This window comes from Oncorhynchus clarkii, chromosome 2, assembly GCF_045791955.1.
Source record: "Oncorhynchus clarkii lewisi isolate Uvic-CL-2024 chromosome 2, UVic_Ocla_1.0, whole genome shotgun sequence".
NCBI classification, from domain to species: domain Eukaryota; kingdom Metazoa; phylum Chordata; class Actinopteri; order Salmoniformes; family Salmonidae; genus Oncorhynchus; species Oncorhynchus clarkii.
Window position 1 is genome coordinate 62,791,049 of NC_092148.1, and position 19,514 is coordinate 62,810,562.

Consider the following 19,514-nt stretch of genomic DNA (forward strand, 5'->3'; position numbering starts at 1 on the left):
GTTTACAATCAATTGTAGAAATGGGCGGGGTTTAGCCATAATTATGATTTTTGTGGCTGTGTTAACTAGTGATAACCTTGTATGTTTGTGTGGCTAAAATGTGATATACAATCTTATTTAATCGTGGTTAGAAATAGGCTATATTATGTTTTAATGTGATGTGATTTCCCTGGCAAAGTGATTTGAATCCATTCCAGGGTCAACCACACTACACACACAGGGCAGGGCACGTCATTGTTGATAAATTATTCTGAAAACCCATTTGTTATTGTTGCAGCATCCTCTATGCTGATTTACTTTTGCCCGTGGCTACTTGCGCTTTTGAACATCGCTTCGGAGGCTGCTAGCCCATCTGCAGTAGCAGCTACATGTATGTAGAGGAGCGATGATGATGCAGGACCTATGAAATGACTAGGCTACTGTCTTTGAATCAAGAATGGTGTTAACCTTTTGATCACCAAATAGATAGGATGCTGGATCTTATTCGGTTTGATATCAGTGCATTGCTTGATGATCTGTTTGTGTAGGCTACATCAGGAGCGTTTGTAGAATATACAATCTCTATAGCCTATATTTAAAAGGCAGGTGCTTGTTTGCTGCGATGGTTCGGATGATGGAGTCTCAGTGCGAGTATTTCATGTATTTCCCCGCGGTGCCAATCTCCGACCTTTCGGACCCGGCTCGTTACAGAACCTTACCCCGGCGCAGTCACCTCTACCTCGGCGAGACGGTCCGCTTCCTCCTGGTGCTTCGGTGCAGGGACGCGTCCAGCGGAGAGACACCGACAGGGCCGGGGATTGGGATAGTGGGAGGCGGGGAAGGTGTTGCTGGGTTCGGCTCGGAGACCCCAAGTGTCCGGGCATGGAGGGAGCTGGCCGGTTCTTTGTGCGCCGTGGCCAGCGTCAGCCCCGGAGAGAGCAGGCACCGGTCGCATCATCTCCACCACGATTACCAGAGCAGCGGGGACGAGGGCACGGAGGAGGCCGAGGATGAGTACGGGGCTCCGGCTTTGACAGGCAGGGTGGATGCGAGATGCCGGGGCTTCAGGGACTGCAGGCCGCTTCTCATCCACAACAGCACGGGGAGTGGGGTTCGGGAGTTCCGCAGGGCGCCGTTGCAGGTATGGTGATCATTATGGGTTATGGGGATCGTTCTGGGTTATTTGGTATTGTGTGTGTTTGTTGTGTAACTTTGGTGTCCTAGATTCTGGTATGAACATTTTTGATAGGAATCTAATTATGTCTTTCTTTCTATATGCCCTTCTAAGGGAATTCATCTTTGTATCTGCCCCTATCGGTCTGTTCTGCACTAACCCCTTACCTTAGCTATATTTACTCTGACCTGCTCTCACAAGTCACCTCAGAATGCAAACGGACAGGTTTTTTGTTTTTAACGGATGGCCTCTCATCTCTATTCTGTAATCTGCATCATAACATCAACACCCAGCAGCACCCGCACTGTATATTGGCTGACATACTGGGAACTTTCTTATAAGCCTCATATTAGTGTCAGTATAGAAATTATTTCTGATTCCTACTTCTATGATAGAAACTGACATGACATCATAAGGGGTTGGTTGGTTGGTTGGTCAGTCAAGAGTCTTTCCTACTGGCCTGTGGAGATGTGTGATTTATATGGGCTAGGTAAAGTCCCTTCGTTTGAATGAGTATCATAGAGTTGTAGCTAGCTAGTAAAGTATCAGCAGCAACATCACAGATCACACTAACTAAATCCACTACTGTACTGTTGTCTCATAGGCATAGAGATCAGAAAACATCTACAGTATTTGTGTCTGCCGCTGTCTTTTGTTGACCCCGTGACAATAGTGTGTGTGTGTGTGTGTGTGTGTGTGTGTGTGTGTGTGTGTGTGTGTGTGTGTGTGTGTGTGTGTGTGTGTGTGTGAGGAGAACAATAGGGACTCCCTGTGTTGTCTCTTAATGACTGACTGAAGATGGAGAGGCATTTTGTGTAACAATGACCTCTCTCTGTGACTGCAGTAAATAGAGCATGGCTAATGTTCACCCTCTGTCTCTTTCTCTGCCTCTTGTCTTCTTCCATCTATCCTTTTTTTCTTTCTTCTGCTCCTTTTTTGTCTTCCCTTTCCCCTCTTACTTCCTCCCTACCTCTCACTCTGCTGTCTGTCTGTCTCTCTCCCTCTCCCTCCCCTTTTCTCCCCCTCACTCCCCCTTCTTTCTCCTCTAGTCTCCATTGGACGAGCCTGTTGTGTTGACTGATGAAGTCATCTTCCCCCTGACTGTGTCATTAGACAAACTTCCCGTCGACACCCTCAAAGTCAAGGTGAGAGGTCAGACTAATTCAGGGTGTGTCCCAAATGGCACCCTTTTCCCTATGTAGTGCACTACTTTTTATTGCACTATATAGGGAATATTCCATTTGGGATGCAGCCTCAGTGTTCCATTAATGCTTTACATTTTGCGTAAAGAAATTGCATTCATACAGTAGTACCCTTGGAAGGCTTGGTTTTAGATCAAGTGTGAAAAGTGAACAATGTCAGCTTTTAAGGGGCTCATTATCTGCATATTGTTTGTGTGTGTGTGTGTGTGTCCAGGTGATGGTGACAGTGTGGAAGAGAGAGGCAGAGAAAGCGGAGGTTCAGGAACATGGCTACCTTAGCATCCTACAGCAGCGAATCCCCACACACACCTTCAGACAAGACCTTAACACCTTCAAAGCACAGGGTACAGAAAAACACACACACACACACACACTTGTCAACACCGCATCACTGACAAAGCCATCCTACCATCTCTTTGACCATATCAGATATGAATCCGTTATCTACGTTTATTGACTTAATAAAGCATATCAGATTTAACTAAGCACCCCCTCTCTCCTCTCTCCTCAGTGAGCACCACTCTGACAGTGCTACCACCCCCTACTGTTCGCTGTAAGCAGATGACTGTCTCTGGGAAGCATCTCACTGTGCTCAAAGGTATGAGGGCCAGATGGCCAGTACTGACAACTCATTTGAGAGTCAATACTAGTTCCACTGACACAATAATTGGATTAGATAGATGGATCAGATTGATGTTACTTAAACTACTGCCTCCTGCCCTTATTTCTCTTCTCTCAGTCTCCTATTCCCATTTCAACCCTTTCTTTCCGCCTCTCTTCTCTTCTCTCCCCACTTTCCAGTATTAAATGAGTGTTCTCAGGAGGAGGTGACTGTGAGGGACATCAGGATTCTGCCAAACTTCAATGCCTCCTACCTGCCCATGATGCCAGATGGATCTGTGATGCTTGTCGACAACGTGTGGTACGACTGTGTGTGTGAGAGGGAAAGGGGGGCGGGGGTCTGTGTATACGTGTAACTGTGTTATTTGTGCATTGTGTTGACTGGACAATGTTAGTACCCTACATTGTAAGTTGGTGTCCACACATAGTGTATTTACTGGTACATTAAATTATTGTCTTCCTCACATCCGTGTTGTTATATTTTGTCTATCCTTCCAGCCACCAGTCAGGAGAGGTTGCCATGGAGTCGTTCTGCAGGATGGAGAGTGTAGCCTGTCGACTACCCAGCATGCTCAGCGCCCTGGAGGAATACGACTTCCTGTTCCAGCTGCAGCTCAGCGACATGCCCCAGGACGACTCCAAAGAGGTGTGTGAGTGAGTGAGAAGCCCGTCTTCCCCAATTAAGGTGCCACCACCTGGCTGTGGTGTGTATGTGAATATGTTTTTTTCTGAGTTAAGTTAAAAACACTATGCAGAAAGACATTTCTGGTTGCTGAAATTCGAATAGTTTGCCTAATTTGAGTTTATGTGACAAAGCAAGTATAGTGTAGAGAATCATTGTACCATCTAAACCGCTGTGAAATATCTTTTCCATAACCAAAAATATTGTATTTTCAGTTGTCTGAATCTGGTGTACAAAATCTAAAGTAAAATACGCAAAAAAAATGAAACTTAAGAAATAGCGCACATAGAACAGATTGACCACTTCTTATAATTGCTTTCAATGAGAATTACAGAACTATAACTCACATTTCTATCTGAATTTGGTCGGTTCCCCAAAAAGTAACTTTTGTCACTTCAGAGTGTGATGTGTCACTATGTGTTTATTCAGGGTCTTGAAGTTCCTCTAGTAGCAGTGCTTCAGTGGTCAACTCCCAAGATGCCCTTCACCAACTGCATCTACACACACTACAGGTGCCACTGAATTGCATGTTTGTTGCATGTGCACAATGTCACTTCACTACTCATCTCTGTCTGGCCTACAACTGTTTATGATGTTGCTACCATCCACCCAGAAACTTCAGTTTTCTTAGATTAGTTTATTAACTCTCCTACCCTTCCCCTTTCTCTCCTCCATCCATCCCACTTTCCCTCCAGACTGCCCAGTATCCGGTTGGACCGTCCCAGGTTTGTGATGACTGCCAGTAGCCCCAGCACCGTGCAGACCAAGGACCACTTTAGGGTCAGATACACTCTGCTCAACAACCTGCAAGACTTCCTGGCTGTACGTCTGGTCTGGACACCCGAGGGTGAGGGGGGTGTGTGTGGAGGCTCTGGACAGCCGAGGAAGGAAGATTCCTTGAAAAATGTACAATCATTGTGACCAATTAGTTTATTAAGTTGTTTTTGCCAATGGTGACGGGTGTCTTATTTCTGTGAAGAACAGTTTTCAAGCACCTTTCCATTTTCTCAGTTTCTTCTCTCCTTTCTACCCCCTTTCTCCTCCTTCACCTCCCCCTCCAGGTCGTGGGCAGAGTGAGGATGCAGCGTTGGGGGCTGTAGTGTGTCACTCCCCCCTCAGTAACCTGGGCCACTGTCGGAAAGGCTGCACTCTCTCCTTCACTGTCGCCTTCCAGATACTCAAGGCAGGACTCTACGAGGTACAATACACACGGGATGGGGATACACTGTGTGTGTGTATTCGCCTATTCGGGTGAATGATAAAAAACATTGTATACTGAACAAATATGTGAAGTCAACATGTTAAGTGTTGGCCTCATGTGTCATGAGCTGAAATTAAATATCCCCAAAATTTGACCTATGCACAAAAAGCTTATTTTCAAAATTCTAACTAACAGGTATGTAAACAAATTTGTGCAGAAAATAAGCTTTTTGTGCATATGGAACATTTCTCTGATCTTTTATTTCAGCTCATGAAACATGGGATCAACACTTTACATGTTGTGTTTTTAGAAATTTTGTTCAGTGTAGTAATAATCATTATTATTATTATGTTATCCTTTCTCCTCTCTCTCTTTCTCTCTCTATAGCTGAGTCAACATATGAAGCTGAAGCTGCAGTTCACAGCATCTGTCTCCAACCCTCCCCCCGACGCCCGCCCTCTCTCCCGTAAGAACCTAGAGAATCTACAGAGTCTATAGAATGGCATGAAGGACAATCTATACACTATGACATGTTAATGAAGGACAATAGGCTATGATACATTAATGCGTCATTTTTGGAGACCCCTTTGAATATGCATATCGATAATGTTCATCAGAAATGGTGAAAACTAGATTTTTCTGTTCTATTTTTGCTTGTTATGTTGCCATGCATGTTGCTAGACTACTATTGCTATTGTACCTGCATGATTCTAAAAGTACAGTGCCTTTGGAAAATATTCAGACCCCTTGACTTTTTCCACATTTTGTTATGTTACAGCCTTATTCTAAAATGGATTAAAATCAATCTACACACAATACCCTATAATGACAAAGTGAGATTTAAAAAAAAAAATGTTTGCAAATACTTATGTAAATGTAATGTTTCTATTTTTTTTATTTTTTTTTATTGAGAAAAATTGACAAAACCTGTTTTTGCTTTGTCATAATGGGGTATTGTGTGTAGATTGATGAGGGGGGAAAAAACAATTGAATCAAATTTTAGAATAAGGCTGTAACCTAACAAAATTTGGAAAAAAGGGGTCTGAATTCTTTCCAAAGGCACTGTGGTTTTTATTGTATGTTTAATTTTTTTCCTCGGTAGAGCTCCGAGATAACCTTAATGAAAAGCGTTTTTCAAATTAAGCACATTTTTTACTATTATTAGTAAATGACAAATCCTTTTTTAACATGAACTGAAGGAAAACAAAGAGCAACTGTATCTGTGTTTCTAGGTAAGAACAGTCCATCCAGCCCTGCTGTAAGAGACCTACTGGATAGACACCAGGCCAGTCTGGGACGATCTCAGAGTTTCTCTCATCAACAACCGTCACGCTCTCACATCATGAGGTTAGCAGAGAGGATACACACACACACACAGTCATTATGTGTCCTCTGTACACTGATTTATTGTATCGCATGCATCTTTAAGCTCATACTGGTGTGTCTGTGTTTCAGGACTGGCAGTGCGATGGAAAGGCGAGCCATCACCCCCCCGGTGGGCTCTCCTGTAGGTCGGCCCCTCTACCTGCCCCCCCAGGAGAAAGCTGTGCTGTCATTGGACAAAATCGCTAAGAGGGAGTGCAAAGTCCTGGTGCTGGACCACATCAGCTAGGAGAGGGAGGGAGGGAGATGAGAGGTGAAGAGGGAAGGGAAGATACAAGATGTGGGGTGAGGGAGGATGGGGGGGAGAGAGGATAGGGTAGAGAGAGAATAAGAGATAGATAAGATGAATGGAGGGAGAAGAATGTTGACAATGATAGATGAGCGAAAGATGCAGATAGAGAGAAATGAGTGTGAAGATGAGGGCCTAAGATCTAAACTGAGGATGAGGCAGAAGCCACAGTATTATCTAAATGTAACTGATTTGATCTCTAACACTCATGCTGCTACTGATGTGTGAACTATAGAAGTAGTTTATTCTATTTCTATGGTCAGAACAACAAACCTGTTGGAGTGTGAAGAGAACCCATGTGAAACCATGTGGCCTTCTGTGAGGTCACAGTGGTCGGTTTGATGACATTAGAACAGACTCCTCTCTTTTGGTCGAATGAAAAACAATATGAGAATATTTGTCATTTAGCCTTTCTTTATGGTCAGTTCTATCTGGGACCCTTGGGATGTCCCTACCCTAACCATAACCCCCACCCTTACCGTAAACATAACCCTTACCTAACTCTAATCTTAACTCTCGCCTTAACTGTTCAATTTAAACTTCAATGGGGTGACGTCAGAATTGTGATGTCCTAAGGATCCCGTTTAGACTTTTCCCTTGATTAATTTCTTATTTAGATAGAACTATCCCTTTTAAGGAGAAATACTACTGTACAGTTCTCAAATACTGTATGTTATACTTTGCTAAATTCTGCCAGTTATGCAAGATATACAGAACATTATTGCACTGTACAAACTTCACTGTCCATGATGCCTTTTACAGTGTTCAGCTCTATTTATTATTCTGATCTCTTACTCTCTCCCCCCCTTTCTTGGCTCAGTGTCAGTATAGAAATATCAGCAATGCCATACTTTTAAGCTGCTGCTTGTGAAAGCATGTTTTGATTGTTTTTAAAGACTTTTGTTAATATTGACAGTTTTAAAATGCTCAGGCACTTTAATTGAAGTCGCTTTACAGTGAATCAATGCTGCTCCCTGTTGTTGAAACTCTGTGGGATGCATCTCAATAGTCTTAGGGGGTGTGCACTCATCTCTTTTCCTCCATCTAACTACACTGACATTAAGAAACTGGAAAGGTGGAAGCTAAGTCCTAGTCCGCCTCTCGTGCAGCAAAGATGGAAGAGAAAAGGACAGGATAATAGGAGAGGAGGCCACTATAGACTATTGAGATGCAGCTGGTATTCTTTTCTGCTATTGTTGATTCCTGGTTTACATGAGGAGAGAACTACCTGATCTCTGTATCGCTGCATCTCATCAAGACCATTAAATCCCATCAGCAGCACTACACTGTGTCATTTTAAACTGAGGTGAGTATGTAGTGCCTTCAAACTCAACTCTGGACCTCGAAGCCAGTTCCACTGCCTTTTTTCATCGTTCCCCTCTAATCAGAGACTGATTTTGACCTGGAACACCAGGTGTGTGCAATTAATTATCAGGTAGAACAAAAACAACAGGCTCTGGACCCATAAGGTAAGAGTTGAATACCCCTGGTGTAGTGTATAGGCCGGGGGGGTCAAACTCACACCTAGTGTCTACTGGTTTTTGTTTTTTCCTTTCAATTAAGCCCTAGACAACCAGCGGAGGGGAGTTCCTTACTAATTAGTGACCTTAATTCATCAATCAGGTATAAGTGAGGTGCGAAAACCCGCGGACACTTGGCCCTCCGTGGAATGAGTTTGACACGTGGTATAGGCTATACAATAGTGCAGGGGTACTGAACTCTTACTCTACAGGTCCAGAGCCTGCTGGTTTTCTGTTCTACCTAATTGCACACACCTGGTGTCCCAGTTGTAAATCAGTCCCTGATTTAAAGGGTAACAATTAAAAAACTGGCTTCGAGGTCAATAGTGTAATGAGAACTAGAGTGCAGTCTTAATGACTATGTAAAAAGACAAGAACACCATCAAAGCAGTTATGTTTCAGTGTTTAAAAAGATGTTTGTAATCATGATTATTATAAACTGAACAAACATTGTGGTTGATAGAGTAAAATCATTATGCTAGTGTGTGCATGTGGCTGGAAGTGTGTGTCTGTCGGTCTGGAAGTGTGTGTGTCTGTCTACGTGAGTGTGTAATCACAGCAGCTCAGATGGCCACACTGTTCTCGATGCGGTCGGGGGACATGTAGTCGTAGGGCAGCTCCAGCTTCTTGTTCCTGTCTGTGATCTCATCAGAAATGGCCCTGAGCTCGGCCTGCACCTTCTCCACCAGCCTGCGAGGAGCGCCACTGCTGAACACAGGCTCACGATACTGACACAGAGGCACCTAGGAGAGGAAAGAAGAGGGAGGTAAAAGACAAGATTTTAGTGGATAAGAGACAAGATGTGTGGATTGTACATAGTCGGCATCAGGCTGGGACATCAGTCATCAGAAACTGTGTGTGTCTTACGTAGTCTGCTGTGGGCTCTCCTCCCAGACCTAGACTAAAGCATCCACCAACTTCTGGACAGTCTGTGGTGCAACGTTGGCGTTGGTGGATGGAGCGAGACATGATGTCCCAGATGTGCTCAATTGGATTCAGGTCTGGGGAACGGGCGGGCCAGTCCATAGCATCTATGCCTTCCTCTTGCAGGAACTGCTGACACACTCCAGCCACATGAGGTCTAGCATTGTCTTGCATTAGGAGGAACCCAGGGCCAACTGCACCAGCATATGGTCTCACAAGGGGTCTGAGGATCTCATCTCGGTACCTAATGGCAGTCAGGCTACCTCTGGCGAGCACATGGAGGGCTGTGCGGCCCCCCAAAGAAATGCCACCCCACACCATGACTGACCCACCGCCAAACCGGTCATGCTGGAGGATGTTGCAGGCAGCAGAACGTTCCCCACGGCGTCTCCAGACTCTGTCACGTCTGTCACGTGCTCAGTGTGAACCTGCTTTCATCTGTGAAGAGCACAGGGCGCCAGTGGCGAATTTGCCAATCTTGGTGTTCTCTGGCAAATGCCAAACGTCCTGCACGGTGTTGGGCTGTAAGCACAACCCCCACCTGTGGACGTCGGGCCTTCATACCACCCTCATGGAGTCTGTTTCTGACCGTTTGTAGTAGTAGTATATATAAACAGTTGTAGTAGTAGTAGTAGTAGTATAAATAAACAGTTAACCAATAAATCTAATTCTGTAGTTGCAGGGAATTTATTCCAGCACTAGATGGCGATGCTCAATACCATAATTTTCATTAAAGGAATGACATTACATTTTTTTTTAAAGAAGACATTTCATTGTGATGAAGTACTAAGATGAAAAGGTAATTGGTTGAAAGTGATAAGGGTCTAGCAAACTGCATAAGGGACAACTTGTGGGTAATATGATAAGGATATAATATGGTAAGGGAAAAAATATTACCTCCCCGTCGGGGAATTGAACCCCGGTCTCCCGCGTGACAGGCGGGGATACTGACCACTATACTAACGAGGAGTTAGTTACCTGTCTGCCATTAGATGATTTGACTTTTTAAATTTGCATAACGTAAAAGGCGTTTAGTATATAAATTATTTATATTTGTCATTTTCCAAATAAAACCACTATATATGGGGAAAGTAATGACACAGGAATGGGATATAAAAATGCTGGTCCGTGAGGCGTCAAACACGTAAATGTACAACGATGAGGGAGGGACAAGACAGTGTGTGGCCATGATAATATTCACCAGTTTCCGTAGTGTAGTGGTTATCACGTTCGCCTCACACGCGAAAGGTCCCCGGTTCGAAACCGGGCGGAAACAATTTTGTTGACCAGTCGAATTATATCTATTACATTTTCAACAAAATCATTAGTGAAGTGACCAGCTAGAAATGGCAGCTTTCACCGATGCGACCAATTAAAAATGTAACTCGCAATGTCAAAGGGTCACAAAATGCGACTAGATGCTCACGTGAGGGTAGCCTCGTGATATCTCTCAATATTGGCCACCATAAATGTTATATATATATATATATATATAAATAACTATAATTGACAAGTATGAGTGGTTTAGGTTCATTTCCCCATCCTTTGTGGGCCCAGTCAAGCAGCAGAAGGGCGCATTTTCCGATGTACTTTTAGCTGATGTTTACCCTGCAAGCTACTGGCAGAAAATTGTACAGTTGACTAAACATAAGTAGACCTAATGTACTTTTTTTCTCCAACACAACGTAGGCCTACCTAACAAAGTTAGAAAACATTATCCTTTTTTCAACATTGTTTGTAATAGTGTTTAATCGCAGTGACAGACATTATAGGATACATTGATTGATGAACCATGTCAAATTGTCTAGATAATAACATATATATATATACATCACATATATGTACTGAGCGATGGTCCCGTCAACCTACCTACTCAGCACTCTGCGGGCGGGATATTTCCAGATTCAAACAAATCACCTGGAACCTTTCTGGAAAGTCCAGAAGGGGGCACCAAATGGCGTGGGTGGGGCTGTGAAACGTTGTGCAGACAAACACATTCAACCGTGGGAGGATGTGCAGACTCCCAAGGAACTCTTCGAACTACTCAAGAAGAGTGGATCAAGTATTAAGTTATTTTGGATTACAGATGTCACTAATTGCGGTGAAGCTGTGCCAAACAACTTCGCTGGAGTTAAAGGAACCATGAAACGTGTTTTATAAACACGTTTGATTGCTTTATTGATTGATTGAGGTCACCTCCACAGTGGCAGGGAAAATAAAACACAGTGAAGTGTCTTGCTTGAAGTGTCTTGCTTGAAGTGACCAAGCAAAAGGAGAAAACCATCACTGATGAACAGAAAGATGAAGCTGCAGCTGTGGCCAAGTCAATGCTGAAAGTCTAGGCAGTTTTGTCATTGTCAGCTATGAAGACCGCCCCTTTGTAGGCCAGGTACTGAAGGTGATTGGGAGGAAGTGCAAATCACTTGCATACAGGAGCATGGAGTGAGGAATGTTTTTGTCTGGCCCCCTGTGCCAGACATTACCTTCTACTATGAAGGAGATGTGAATTCAATGATCAGTGAGCCCGAGCCCTTCAGCTCAAGAGCATCTCGGCTGTCTGACACAGACTGGGCTACTTTCATGTCACACTAGTGAAACAACATCAAACACACTGTTTTAAGAATCCAAGTTTTATTATTTTCAACTTCAATGAGTTTGTGTTACAACTTTTTCTACAAAGTTATAATTTCTTTGTCTTTAATATTTGAATCTCATGAATTGTTTACACAATTCAACTTTTTAAATTCTCATTTTTAATCTTGCACTGTTCTGCACAAACTTAATCACATCTGTTCATGTTTTAATATTAGAAATATAAAAACTTTATTGTCCACGCAATGTGGAGATGAATGTAGAATAACACTTTTTTATGCATTTTATATTTTAATGTTTGAATATTAAATGTCTGTATTTCAGTATCTTTAATATTCATTTATTACAATGATTCTTAACACTATTTTTAACATTGTTTGAAGAATTCATCATAATGCACAATTTTAATCCTGTTTTTAGAAGTTTATTGTCATGTTCATGATGAAATGTTTCTGTGTGATACTCATTTGAGTCACTTTTGTGGTATTTCACGAAGCATTAAAGGCATTGTTGTTGTTGAATAAGAAACCATGTTAACCTGCAATGTGTGTGTGTTTGATTAAGAGGGAAATAGAGAGAGATCTGTCTAAAACATTACACCATAACAAAATACTCATGCGGTGTGACCGGCAATGATAATTTGGTACAACCAGTGTTATTAATGTTTTAAAAAACAATTCGAATATGTTATTGTTTTAAAAATGCAGAAAGAAGCTCAGTCTATAAGAGAAAACCATAACATTTTACAGAAATTAATTTTTCTCATTTATTTAACAAAAATTGTAGTTGACAGTCATTCAAAATGAGGGGTGGTCCAGTGAAAAGTGAAAAAACAAAGATACAGTATAATTTATATATATTTTTATTTCATGGTGGCACTGAATTTCCTTTTAGGAGGTCAATTTAACAATAGCATAAAAAATGTGTTTTGCGACAAGCTCTGAAAGTGCATAGGTAACACTCAAGGGTACATTAAAGTGTCTCAAATTAAACAGTTTTCCCTTTTCACATTTTTTTCACTTTTGAAAATCTTATACGTCATTAACCCAAATACATTATTGATGTTTATTGATCATGAAAAGCATGCAGTTACTTGCTGTATAACTCTGATAGAGCTAAATACAGTGTATAAAGTCAGAAAATCTGCTGTCTTGGCCACTGCCTGTCACCTAGGGAGTACCCCAAGGCTCTATCCTAGGCCCCACCCTCTTTCCAATTTACATTAACAACATAGCTCAGGCAGTAGGAAGTTCTCTCATCCATTTATATGCAGGTGATACAGTCTTATACTCAGCTGGCCTCTCCCCAGATGTTGTGTTAAATGCTTTACAACAGAGCTTTCTTAGTGTCCAACAAACTTTCTCTACCCTTAACCTTGTTCTGAACACCTCCAAAACAAAGGTCATGTGGTTTGGTAAGAAGAATTCCCCTCTTCCCACAGGTGTTATTACTACCTCTACCTCTGAGGGTTTAGAGCTTGAGGTAGTCACCGCATACAAGTACTTGGGAGAAGAGCACTGTCCTTCTCCCAGCACATATCAAAGCTACAGGCTAAAGTTAAATCTAGACTTGGTTTCCTCTATTGTAATCACTCCTCTTTCACCGCAGCTGCCAAACTAACCCTGATTCAGATGACCATCCTACCCATGCTAGATTACGGAGACATAATTTATAGATCGACAGGTAAGGGTGATCTCTAGCGGCTAGATGTTTTTTACCATTCGGCCATCAAATTTGCCACCAATGCTCCACTGCACTCTATACTCTTCTGTAAACTGGTCATCTCTGTATACCCATTGCAAGACCCACTGGTTGATGCTTATTTATAAAACCCTCTTAGGCCTCACTCCCCCCTATCTGAGATATCTACTGCAGCCCTCATTCTCCACATACAACACCAGTTCTGCCAGTCACATTCTATTAAAGGTCCCCAAAGCACACACATCCCTGGGTTGCTCCTCTTTTCAGTTTGCTGCAGCTGGAATGGAATGGAATGATCTGCAACAAACACTCAAACTGGACAGTTTTATCTCAATCTCTTCATTCAAAGACTCAGGCATGGACACTCTTACTGACAGTTGTGGCTGCTTTGTATGATGTATTGTTGTCTTTACCTTCTTGACCTTTGTGCTGTTGACTTTGCCCAATAGTGTTTGTACCATGTTTTTGTGCTGCTACCATGTTGTGTTGCTAACATGTTGTTGTTATGTTGTGTTGTCAAGTGTTGCTGCCTTGTCAAGTTGTTGTCTTTAGGTCTCTCTTTATGTAGTGTTGTATGTCTCTCTTGTTGTGATGTGTGTTTTGTCCCTTATATATATTGTATTTATTTTTTTAATCCCAGGGCCCTTCCCCGCAGGAGGCCTTTTGCCTTTTGGTAGGCAGTCATTGTAAATAATAATTTGTTCTTAACTGACTTGCATAGTTAAATAAATACAAAAAATAAAATATTAAAACGTGGAAACAGCATGTGGACCTCAATGTGACGTTTTAATTGATAACCACCTAATGGTATGAAAAAGTGTTTCCGCCCGGTCTCGAACCGGGGACCTTTCGCGTGTTAGGCGAACGTGATAACCACTACACTACGGAAACTGATTTAAGCAGCGACAAATAATGATTGTGACCACAACCCCACTACCCTTAATAGCCAGGTGAGATACTAAACCCTATAGAAATAGAACATATTGTAAGTATGACCAAAACATTTTTTATAAATAAAATGGTTAAACGCTAGTAAGGAAGGGCAAATGTCTGGCCTCTCCGTCGGGGAATTGAACACCAGTGTGACAGGCATGGATACAGACAAGGTTGAGTGGACTGGCATTAAATCGGCCAATTCCGAAGCCTTTCAGGTTACTTTGATATTGAGGTGTAACCTACAAACAAAACCACAACTGAATATGATTACAATTTTGGCTACTATTGCAGGTTCGGTGTCCTTCAACAACTTTGATGACGTTCATCTGGGTCATATACGCTGGGAACAAAACAAGTCGAAACTGGGAGGGACAACCTGAAGATTGCCCAATAAGAAACACATGCAAAACATTTTAAAATGTTTTATGTTATGTGCCCTGAACATGACCATGATATGCCTAATGATTTTTCTGAAAGACCCCGAGACACTCGCCACTACACTTGGCCACAGCATTGCCTACTTAACTCACTCAATAGGTACGAAAATATTTATACTAACAAGCGATTATACAATGGGGCCGTGACTACGCGGATCATTTAGACAATCCTCACAATTGTTTATAAGCAGTGCTCTTCTGACGAAGGGATTGTGTTATCATGTGAGCTACACAGCTAGCTAGATGAACTATACTTTTTCTGGGCAAGATGGCGAACCGTCAGTACAGCTCTGTTTGTTTAGTACCAAAATGTAAAAATAAAGTTTTAATCTGTTACATTTTACATAACTTTTCCTTATTCACCTGGGAAGTGTGAAAAAACATTTTTACACCGCTTACTTTCTGAAAACAGTCAAATCGCGAATGATATCCATGGAAGGGCAAAAGTCTGGTTTCAGTCAGGGAATTGAACCCCAGTGTGACAGGCATGGATACAGACTGACCACGATACTAAGGTTGAGGGGACTGGCATTGCATGTGTTATTCGTGTTGTGTGTTGGTTGTGGAACTTTGGTGTCTTTCTTTTCTATATGTCCAGGGCCGAATGTATGCACAGGCTTACCAGGGCTGAGACCCCTGGACCCAGGCCTGTGGGGAGCCCCAATACTAAGCAAATGTAACAAATGTTTTAACAAAAAGGAAATATATACTGTATATATTATATGTAGTATATATTATGTTTTTTTTTTTACTGCAACTGCCAACGACAGGAGGACTCAGGAGCCCACTCTCACTGTCTAATGCAGCTCTGCTAATCATCAGATGGGGTAGGAGAGGAGATAGGGGGCCCACATGGGTAACTGGGGGGCTCTGCCTTGATTAATACATGTTTGTAAAATAAACTGCATAATAAATAAATGTAAATAAATGTGACTTGTCAATTGTGTGAGTTAGGGGCTGGGCAAAACTTCAGTCTTGTGAACAAGGTCTTCACATTTTTCATAGAGATCAGCGATTCATAGAGTACCCTTGGAAGGTTTTAAATGAAGTGTGAAGAATGACATCTTTGAGGGGCTCATTATCTGCATATTGTGTGTGTTTGTCCAGGTGATGGTGAGGGTGTGGAAGAGAGAGGCGGTGGTTCAGGAACATGGCTACCGTAGCATCCTACAGCAGTGAGTCCCCCCCCCCCCACCCCTCCACACACACCTCAACACCTTCAAAGCACAGGGTACACACACCCACACTTGTCAACACCACATCATTGCCAAAGCCTTGATACACTCTCTTTGGCCATATTAGATATGGATTTGAATCAGTTATCTATGTTTATTAACTTAAAGCATCTCAGACTTAACTTAGCACCCCCCCCCCCCCCCCCCCCCTCCTCATCAGTGAGCACCGCTCTGACAGTGCTACCACCCAAAATGTTTTTTTAACTGTGCAAGTCTGTTAAGAACAAATTCTTATTTACAATGACTGCCTACCCCAGCCAAACCCTAACCCGGACGTTGCTGGGCCAATTGTGCGCCGCCCTATGGGACTCCCAATCACGGCCAGTTGTGATGCAGCCTGGAATCGATCCAGGGTCTGTAGTGATGCCTCTAGCAGTGAGATGCAGGGCCCTAGACTGCTGCACCATCATGGAGACCCTGTTTGCTGTAAGCAGATGACTGTCTTTGGGAAGCACCTCACTGTGCTCAAAGGTATGAGGGCCAGATGGCCACTACTGACAACTCATTTGAGAGCCAATACTAGTTCCACTGACACAATAATTGTATTAGATAGATGGATTAGATTAATGTTACTTAAACTGCTGCCTCAACCTTATTTCTCTTCTCTCTCGCCTTCTCTTCCTTTTCCCATTTCAACTCTTTTCTTTCCCCCTCTCTTCTCTCTCCACATTTCCAGTATTAAATGAGTGTTCTCTGGAGGAGGTGACTGTAAAGGATGTGAGGATTCTGCCAAACATCGACTCCTCCTACCTGCCCATGATGCCAGACAGGATATGTGAAGCTTGTCGACGGGGCTGTATACGGAAGTTTACATATACCTTAGCCAAATTCATTTAAACTCAGTTTTTCACAATTCCTGACATTTAATCTGAGTAAACATTCTCTGTTTTAGATCAGTTAGGATCACCACTTTATTTTAAGAATGTGAAATGTCAGAATAATAGTAGAGAGAATGATTTATTTCAGCTTTAATTTCTTTCATCACATTCCCAGTAGGTCAGAAGTTTACATACACTCAATTAGTATTTGGTATTATTGCCTTTAAATTGTTTAACTTGGGTCAAACGTTTCGGGTAGCCTTCCACAAGCTTCCCACAATAAGTTGGGTGAATTTTGGCCAATTCCTCCTGACAGAGCTGGTGTAACTGAGTCAGGTTTGTAGGCCTCCTTTCTCACACACGCTTTTTCAGTTCTGCCCACAAATTTTCTATAGGATTGAGGTCAGGGCTTTGTGATGGCCACTCCAATACCTTGACTTTGTTGTCCTTTAGCCAATTTGCCACAACTTTGGAAGTATGCTTGGGGTCCTTGTCCATTTGGAAGACCCATTTGCGACCAAGCTTTACCTTCCTGACTGATGTCTTGAGATGTTGCTTCAATATATCCACATAATTTTATTTCCTCATGATGCCATCTATTTTGTGAAGTGCACCAGGCCCTCCTGCAGCAAAGCACCCCCACAACATGATGCTGCCATCCCCGTGCTTCACGGTTGGGATGGTGGTCTTCGGCTTGCAAGCCTCCCCATTTTTCATCCAAACATAACAATGGTCATTATGGCCAAACAGTTATATTTTTGTTTCATCAGACCAGAAGACATTTCTCCAAAAAGTACGATCTTTGTCCCCATGTGCAGTTGCAAACCATAGTCTGGCTTTTTTATAGTGGTTTTGGAGCAGTGGCTTCTTCCTTGCTGAGCGGCCTTTCAGGTTATGTCGATATCGGACTGCTTTTTCCTGTGGATATAGATACTTTTGTACCTGGTTCCTCCAGCATCTTCACAACGTCCTTTGCTGTTGTTCTGGGATTGATTTGCACTTTTCGCACCAAAGTACGTTAATCTCTAGGAGACAGAACGCGTCTCCTTCCTGAGCGGTATGATGGCTGCGTGGTCCCATGGTGTTTATACTTGCGTATTATTGTTTGTACAGATGAACGTGGTACCTTCAGGCATTTGGAAATTGCTGCCAAGGATGAACCAGACTTGTGGAGGTCTACAAAAATGTATTTTAGGTCTTTGCTGACTTTTGATTTTCCCATGATGTCAAGAAAGAGGCACTGAGTTTGAAGGTAGGCCTTGAAATACATTTACAGGTACACCTACAATTGACACAAATTATGTCAATTAGCCTATCAGAAGCTTCTAAAGTCATGACATAATTTTCTGGAATTTTCCAAGCTGTTTAAAGGCACAGTCAACTTAGTGTATGTAAACTTCTGACCCACTGGAATTGTGATACTGTGAATTATAAGTGAAATAACCTGTCTGTAAAAAATTGCAATGATTGTGTCATGCACAAACTAGATTTTCTAACCGACTTGCCAAAACTATAGTTTGTTATAAAGAAATTTGTGGAGTGGTTGAAAAACTAGTTTTAATGACTCCAACCTAACTGTATGTAAACTTCCAACTTCAACTGTATGTGTGCAACTGTTTTATTTGTGCATTGTGTTGACTGGACAATGTTAGTACCCTACATTAGAAGTTGGTGTCCAGTCATAAGGCACGAGAACCTCACAATCCTTTTGACTGTGATCCTGCTTAGTTGACATGCCGGTAAGTGAAGTCAAACAGCTGATTGAAATGTCATGTGAGCAAATGTTGCAGACAATACATTCAAGGGTCACTATGTAGAAGTTGTTTCCTGACTCAAAAGGAATACCCTGCTGTCTCCCTCTGAGCATGAATGGTGACAGGCAGCCCTTTATTATTTCTGGGAAGAACAGTTTTCAAACCCCTTTCCATTTTCTCTACCCCCCTTTTTTTCACCTCCCCCCTCCTCCAGGTCGTGGGCAGAGTGAGGATGCAGCGTTGGGGGCTGTAGTGTGTCACTCCCCCTCTGTAACCTGGGCCACTGTCGGAAAGGTTGAACTCTCTCCTTCACTGTCACCTTCCAGATATTCAAGGTAGGAGGACTCTATGAGATACGGTACACACAGGATGGGGAAACGCTGTGTGTGCGCGCGTGTATTTGGGTGTGTCTGGTGATACATTTTTTGTAATAATAATCATTATTATTGTCATCCTTTCTCTCTCTTTATAGCTGAGTAAACATATGAAGCTGCAGTTTACAGCAGAGAGAATAGGAGATAGATAAGGTGAATGGAGGGAGAGGAGTTTTGACAATTGGAGAGGAGAAAAAGAGAGTGAAAGATGCAGATAGAGAGAAATGAGTGTGAAGATGAGGGCCTAAGATCTAAACTGAGGATGAGACAGAAGCCACAGTATTATCTAAATGTAACTGATTTGATCTCTAACACTCATGCTGCTACTGATGTGTGAACTATAGAAGTAGTTTATTCTATTTCTATGGTCAGAACAACAAACCTGTTGGAGTGTGAAGAGAACCCATGTGAAACCATGTGGCCTTCTGTGAGGTGATTATTCTACAATGTAGAAAATAGTACAAATAAAGAACCCTAGAATGAGTAGGTGTTTCTAAACTTTTGACTGGTACTGTATGTACGTATATATATGTATATGTATATATATTACCGTTCAAAAGTTTGGGGTCACTTAAATGTCCTTGCTTTTGAAAGAAAAGCACATTATTTTGGGGTCACAAGTCCTCAACTGGCAGCCTCATTAAATAGTACCCGCAAAACACCAGTCTCAACACCAACAGTGAAGAGGCAAC

At 42.4% G+C, this 19,514-nt stretch overlaps 1 protein-coding gene, 1 long non-coding RNA gene and 3 other non-coding genes across 5 annotated transcripts; 3 read left to right on the forward strand and 2 right to left on the reverse strand.

The window, feature by feature from the left end:
* Positions 1-601: 601 nt before the first annotated feature.
* Positions 602-6,471, forward strand: LOC139381964 (trafficking protein particle complex subunit 14-like). Its single transcript, XM_071125850.1, has 12 exons — positions 602-1,120; positions 2,203-2,298; positions 2,570-2,699; positions 2,867-2,953; positions 3,157-3,277; positions 3,475-3,622; positions 4,088-4,170; positions 4,354-4,505; positions 4,720-4,856; positions 5,247-5,325; positions 6,092-6,206; positions 6,315-6,471. The coding sequence occupies exons 1-12, from the start codon at positions 602-604 to the stop codon at positions 6,469-6,471; spliced, it is 1,824 nt and encodes a 607-aa protein (XP_070981951.1).
* A 3,401-nt stretch (positions 6,472-9,872) lies between these two features.
* trnad-guc (transfer RNA aspartic acid (anticodon GUC)) lies at positions 9,873-9,944 on the reverse strand. The gene has a single exon. It is a non-coding gene; the product is annotated as a tRNA-Asp (tRNA).
* A 234-nt stretch (positions 9,945-10,178) lies between these two features.
* On the forward strand, positions 10,179-10,251 carry trnav-cac (transfer RNA valine (anticodon CAC)). The gene has a single exon. It is a non-coding gene; the product is annotated as a tRNA-Val (tRNA).
* A 3,835-nt stretch (positions 10,252-14,086) lies between these two features.
* On the reverse strand, positions 14,087-14,159 carry trnav-aac (transfer RNA valine (anticodon AAC)). Its single transcript has one exon. It is a non-coding gene; the product is annotated as a tRNA-Val (tRNA).
* A 1,589-nt stretch (positions 14,160-15,748) lies between these two features.
* LOC139371342 (uncharacterized) lies at positions 15,749-16,986 on the forward strand. The gene is made up of 3 exons (XR_011627224.1): positions 15,749-15,816; positions 16,134-16,347; positions 16,553-16,986. It is a non-coding gene; the product is annotated as an uncharacterized lncRNA (long non-coding RNA).
* The last annotated feature ends 2,528 nt before the right edge of the window (positions 16,987-19,514 follow it).

Excerpts from the sequence above, each read along its gene's own strand:
- LOC139381964 (XM_071125850.1), top strand. The coding sequence starts at position 602 with ATGGTTCGGATGATGGAGTCTCAGTGCGAGTATTTCATGTATTTCCCC. Across the intron at positions 3,623-4,087 it reads CCCAGGACGACTCCAAAGAG|GGTCTTGAAGTTCCTCTAGT; the intron begins GTGTGTGAGTGA and ends GTGTTTATTCAG. Across the intron at positions 6,207-6,314 it reads TCACGCTCTCACATCATGAG|GACTGGCAGTGCGATGGAAA; the intron begins GTTAGCAGAGAG and ends TCTGTGTTTCAG.